Here is a 6,277-nt window from a genome sequence, read left to right as displayed (position 1 = left end):
GGCCCTAGCCCTAGAACATGACCATGCCGGCCTCATGGCGGCCTCCTGTCCACACGGCAGCTCTTCTTCAGCGCGCGCATTGTACCCTCAGCAACCAAACCAAATGATGCCAAGGAGAAAGGGACGGGGCGGTCCCTTTCTCCCACGGCTGTGGCTCCCAGAGTGTCTGGGGCACGAAGCCCCAAGGACACCCCTTTTCCAGACCATTTTGCCACTTCTTCGTGGTCTGGAAAAACTCCGGATTGGAGCCACAGGGCTGACGGTGAGTCTGGCCTGCCCCAATCCGGCGTGGAACGGGCGGATGCCGGTCTATACTGCGCCTCTGAGAACAAGCCCAAAGCGAAGCTTCTTTCGTCTTTTCTTTTCACCTGAAAGGAGAGCTTAAATAACAAAGATTCAAAATCGGGATGCTTTAACAAACTTTATTAAATTTGATACTGTTAACAACTTTTTTTCTAGGAAAAACTAAACTCAGAACCAATTTATAGTCTTTGCCAACAAAATATTAGTATCAAGTTGATAACCTTAACTAAATTAAGAGAAATACCTCAGTATAACACAACGAAAGCAAGATGCCTTTGCATGAAAACAACAAGAAGGACGAGAGTAGAGAGCTTCTTCCCCTGCAGCACTTTTCCTTCTTCCTCCTCCACAGAATCACAGGTAATAGAGATGCTCTGCGAGCGCCAGGTCCGGTTCCCTGTGAATGCTCTGACCCACAAGGAAGGCCAGCTTATGGGCATATTGGCACGGAGCAGGCACCCGGATGATCCCCTGCAGAGAAGGAACAGGCAGGTTGTGTGAAGCAGCGCATGAACCATGGTGCCTTCGTATTTGAAAGTGCTGGTGCGCAAAATGGCACCAGAGAATAAAGACAGGCTGAGTCTCGCCTATCTGGAATTCTGAAATCCAAAATGCTCCAAATTCCAAAACTGTCCATACTGGCAGCTGATACAGTGACACCTTTGCTTTCTGTTGGTTCAATGTGCACATGTTTTGTTCCATGCACCTGTTACTGGTTCTTCGAGGGGTCATCTGTGAACTCACACGCCGGGTGTTTTGGACCTGAGCAGAAGACCCTCAGGACCTTCTGTCCCACAATTATTAGCTCTTTGGCGGTGGCTCTGCCCAGCCTTGGCAATATCCCTCCCTGTTCTTGCTTAGGACGTCATGTGTCAGCACTTGAACCAAAGATGCGGGTTTGTGCGAATTCACAGATAAGAGAAGAAAGGAGGAGAGAAAGCATTTCCTAGCCGGCTGAACCTGAGAACCCTTCCACGCAACACTCCTCTCCCACAATGACTGGCTAATTTGGTGGGAGAATGCCACTTCCTCAGAGTTGGATGCAAGAGGTTCCTACTCTCCAGTGTTGAGAAGAAAGATGTGAAAACTAATCTGCATCAGCCCTGCTCACCGGAGCAAGTAAAAACATTAAACCATTCAAAGACAAGTACTTACCGGCCAGTTGTAGTACATGTGGCACAGCTTGTAGGTCAGCCGCTGCATGTAGTCCGGCTTCAGGGCGCTGCTGTCATAGATGACATTGTAGTGGGTTGGCGAAACAGTTCCACTTCTCACGGACTGACTCACAATGAAGAAGTCGTACCTGCGTTAGAAGAGAGTCAAAATGAATGGGAGACCTACATGAACCGTTTGGACAACAGTCTCTGACTGTTGGGATGAAGGGGATCATCCCAAGTTCATCAGGTCCAACGAGTGGATGGAGCACCTAGCGCCGCAGGAGAGCTTAAGTGCACAGTGCAGCAGTCCAAAGACTGACTAGTTGGAAGAGAAACAGGAGACTGGCCTCCATTGTCCTTGAAGTCCTTCGAAGGGTCCCCCATGAATTACGCGCATGGGATCTCCCTCTGCGCAGGGCGGCTCCTTGGAGGCTTCCCACAACTGGAGGTTTTCGGCTGCAGCCCCAGTCCCTTCCTGTCTAAACAGCAGCATCAGCAGCAGCAGCTTGGTTCACTTGGTTTCCTTGGTTCACATGGTTTTCTGGCACAGCAAAAAAGCCAAGGATGAAAGAGCTATGTGCCACATCATGTGCGTGCGAATGCACAAACTGCCACTTGGAGAATATCAGTCAGCCAGGGGCTCCTCACTATGGTCTCTGTGCATTGTACACATGGGAAAGGAATGGCGAAGCAGAGGGAGAATAAAATGGACTGGCTAAAGGATGCATTGGCCTAAGATCTTGTTTCAATGTAGTAAAGTTCATGACAGTGGAAGGTGGCAGTGGCTATCCATAAGCCAGGTTTAGGCAGTTGAGCCAGCACATGTGTGCAATGTTTCAGTAACTCATCTGCCCTTTCCTTAGGGAAAAAGTCTAGAAGTCTGTCTGAAAGTCTATCAGGTGTAAAAGGCAAGGACCATCCCCACATTTCCACGCTGTTGTTGCTACCACTAGGAGGAAGGTGACTGAGTAAGAGAGATGTTGCAGTGAGCATCTGGTAAGTGGCTCAGACAGTGCTTTGGTCAACTGTGCTAATGCTATGGAAGGATCCCAATGGTGGCCCCTTCAGTGGGGCTGGCGGGTGCAGGTTTTGGAGTCCACCAAGGAACTACTTGGCCACAGATCTGGAGAAGAGGGACAGGAAATGATGCGGGGGCCATTTTCTTTCTTCATGAAAGGGGGTCTTTTTCCTTTAGCATCTCTAGCCATGGGGTCCTGCCCAGAATTCCCTTGAACCCATTAAAACCAGCTTTTCTGAAAACCAGGCTCTGCACTGGACTCTACTCTTCTCTGGCCTGTCCCACAATCACCAATTCCAGCATGAAAGGGTGATAAAGAACTGACAAACTGTGCCTCTGTGAGCAAAGGGTGGGACGATGCATCGAAGGGACCCAGGAGGCTCCCATGGGGCTGCTCTGCGCAAATGCAGATCCCAGGTGTGAGAAACAGGGGAAAGGCAACCCCCCAACTATTCCACTCGTCCTTTGAACTAGTTCCTGACGCCAAAGCAGGCATCCCCAGAGGAACTCTCCTGCACAGAGCCAAGTAAGCCTGGGGGAAAGCATCTAACATGTCATTGGACAGCTGCACAACCCTGGAGCTTCTCTTCCAGGTCCATGGCCTTTGCATTGAGTTCCTATGGCCCCTGGTGTCTAACCCACGCTGCCGGACCAGGAGAGCTGGCCCTTGACTCGGAAGAAGAGAGAGCAGCAGCCCCAGCCCTTTCCCTCCCAAAACGGCGCTCCCTTTCTCCTTGGGACTTACCACTCCGGCCGGGTGACCTCTACGTCGATCACGGTGCCAGGAGGAGGGTTTTGCAGTCTTCCCTCAATATGGGCAAAGAATCTATTATTCACCCGCTTCTTTACCACAATCACAGTCAGTTTGGGGCTTGAGAGGATCACACAAAACGTTTAGGGTTAGAGTATTGAGACCACCTTCACCCAAAGGCAATGTTAATGAAAACACTTCCGCTGAAGTTAAATTACCAACTCCCCTATTCCAGCAAAGTCAGGAAGGAGGAAAACATATTGAGACTCATAAACACCAATAAACCATGAGAGCCAATTATATGAGGCGATTCTGACCCACAGTGAAACACAACTGCCCTGAGCAGCCCACCCCCATCGCCCTGCGGGCAAAAATGTCCTCATTTTTATACATATTGGGGGTGGGAGGGTGCTGGGGAGCCTGCAAGGTGCGCCTTCTGCACCCATGACATGGACCCCAGGTTAACTATAGCTGCCTGAGAGGGCCCCAAAGGAGGACAGGTTACCTATCTGTAACAGTAGTTCTTGGAGCGGTCATCGGTGAATTCACATGGATGGGTTATTCTGTGCAAATAGCTTCAGGGCCATCTGGAATTGCTAAGGAAAACCTTTTAGTGGTAGCTCCGCTCATTCGTACACATATGTGCCCTGAGCATTCCCGCTCTTTCTCCAGTTCCCAGCATAATGCGAGCATGAGGAGGACATGACTCTAAAGGGAGGCTGACAAGCGGGATTTGTGGGAATTCGCAGATGACCACTCCAAGAACGACATTACAGGTAAGCAACCTGTCCTTCTTCTTCATGGTCTCTGCGAAGCAAAGAAATGGGTGAGGCTGGCAAGCTTCGGTCGATGACAGAAGGAGTGTCGAGATACCAAGTGAATATTAATAAACAGTGTTCATCAACTAACAATGAAGGCATGGAAACAATGCTGGCGTATGAGTCATATGCTATAACCAAAAGCCATCAAATTGCAGTACAATGCAGTGGGAGTGCGCAGGGCGGTGCATGCCACCACTGTGCCACCGCACGCACAAGTCCCATTCACTTGAATGGGGCTCAAGCATAGGTGGAGTTCACCTTACGCGGGGTGGTGGTGGTGGTGGTGGTGTCTGGAACGGATCCCCTGCGTAAGGCGAGGTTCCAGTGTATAACAAAGCTCAGTGTAGCCCAGAAAGCCCCACTGCCCTCCGAAAGCTGCGTCCCGTCTGGCCCTGGTGTCCAGCCTGAAGTGGGAGATGGAAGTTAGTGGTCGAGGCCAGACTGCAGCTTTGCAGACATCCTCCTGCAAAGGAATTCCTCCACTGAGGAAGGTGGAGGATGCGCCTACAGCGTTTGGTGCCACAACGAACCAAGGCAGTGGCTATGAGAATGGCAGTTTTCCATGAGAGCAAGCATAGGTCAGTCATGGTTTTCCAGGTAAGAAGGTAAGAACTAACCCTAAGGTCCATAGAGATCGAGGATGGAGGGTGGGGATTGCCAGCATAACCTTTTAAAAAAGGAAGGGCGATTGTCAGAAATGAATGCAAATAGCAGCAAGGTAGTAGTTCAATGACGAGAGCAAGAGTCCTGAGTCTGTTAGCATCATGAGGAAGTCCAGTACGTGGGGCACTTGAACTCAGGACGGAGAAAGCCCTCATGCAGTCAAGAAGGTCTCAAACTTGTGCCACTTCAGGTGGCTAGAAGGTTTGAGAGCCACAAAGAGGACCTTGCAGCCAGGATCTGGAAGTGAACTCACGGACAAATCCTCCAAGCCACAAGACGCAGGGCCTCGGTGTCTGTGTGGAACCCAACCTTTGACAGCGGAGGTCGTTCTTCTGGGGCAGGCGGAGTGGCATAGAACATCATTCCATTCCATTTGAAAAGGAAGGCATCTCCTTGAGTGCCCCGGGTTCAGATCCTGGAGCAGAAGCATGGACACTGGCTGTCATGCCCAGCCTGGAGGATGACTCGGAGGACTCAGAGGATGAGCCAGAGCCTCTGGGACCGGAACCTGTAATTGGGGAGCCTGAGACTGGCCCTAGCTCCGCTGGAGCAGAGTCTGTGGGTCCTCCAGAGGTTCAGCAGCCAAGTCTGGGCAGTGTGCCTACTTTCAGTCGAAAGAGAGAGCCTTCGAAGATCACGGAGGCTTTATCAGAAGCGTCTTTGTGATCAGACACACCTGAAGATCTGCTCCTTGCCTACTTAAGCACCTGGAGCTTGTGTGGATCTTTGCCAGTGGATATCTGCCTTTTTGAGAGGAAAGACTTTGTCTCTGGCTCCTGTGGCTTCTTGAAACCAATCCTTGTTTCCTAGATTGCGGACTATCTTGACTGCCCAGAAACCTGGACCTCGGACTGCCTTATCGACCTGCCTATCTGATACCCTGATCCTGAGACTGTCTGACAATTCTCTGTTGAAACTGCTGTGAATCTCCAAGACTGTGTTGCTGGCACTGACTCTAATATCTGGGGACTTGTTTAACAACTAGCTGGCTTATCAGCCATTTGGCTGCTTTCCTGGACACTGGCGGTTGGTGTACGTCGCAAGGAGATTGATCTGAGGCGAGCCCCATCGACTGAATAGAGACCGTACCATGCCGGGATGAAGCATCTATGCGTGAGACGAGTTGGTCTCTCTCCTGGGTTGGTCCACCGGATCGTATTCCTTGCCCGGCAACTGGAGGGCCTGGAGGATCACTTGACTTTCTATGCACCAATCCCCAGATGTGAAGAGTGAGTCGTGAGAGAGAAAGGCTATGGCTCTTTTGGAGTTGAGCATGGCTCCGATGAAAAGGGCCTCTTGAAATGGGGTTAGGTTGGACTTCATCTTGTTGACCAATAGGCCGAGGGAGTCTAATAGCAACAAGGTGAAATGGATGTTTCAAAGGAGCAAGCGACAAATAGGCTATCGTCTATGTAGGGGAAGAGGGATGCGCCATGTAGACAAAGAAAAGCCGCCAGCACTCCCATACATTTGGTGAACACTCTTGGAGCCATCGAGAGGCTGAAGGGCGAGATGCAGAACTGAAAAATGTTGGTACCAACATTCCTATGTGAAAACAGGCATC

The 6,277-nt window shown here is 50.7% G+C and overlaps 1 protein-coding gene across 4 annotated transcripts in view; it reads right to left on the bottom strand.

The window, feature by feature from the left end:
- Positions 1-408: 408 nt before the first annotated feature.
- The window catches only part of LOC149317810 (piwi-like protein 1), a 54,100-nt gene continuing 48,231 nt past the window's right edge, over positions 409-6,277 (bottom strand). For all 4 annotated transcript variants that reach the window (XM_089518271.1, XM_089518269.1, XM_089518268.1 and 1 more), the window contains exons 19-21: positions 3,224-3,349; positions 1,459-1,606; positions 409-774 (exon numbers count right to left, since the gene is read on the bottom strand). In XM_089518271.1, coding sequence (XP_089374397.1) covers positions 658-774; positions 1,459-1,606; positions 3,224-3,349 — 391 coding nt within the window. In that variant the 3' untranslated portion in view covers positions 409-657. The remainder of the gene's footprint in view (positions 775-1,458; positions 1,607-3,223; positions 3,350-6,277) is intronic.

The sequence above is a fragment of the Sceloporus occidentalis genome, unplaced genomic scaffold (genome assembly GCF_023333645.1).
Source record: "Sceloporus occidentalis isolate IW3139 unplaced genomic scaffold, rSceOcc1.0.p SCAF_3, whole genome shotgun sequence".
NCBI classification, from domain to species: Eukaryota; Metazoa; Chordata; class Lepidosauria; order Squamata; family Phrynosomatidae; genus Sceloporus; species Sceloporus occidentalis.
The sequence above is the reverse complement of the archived record's forward strand: the minus strand, read 5'-3'. Positions and strand labels throughout refer to the sequence as shown.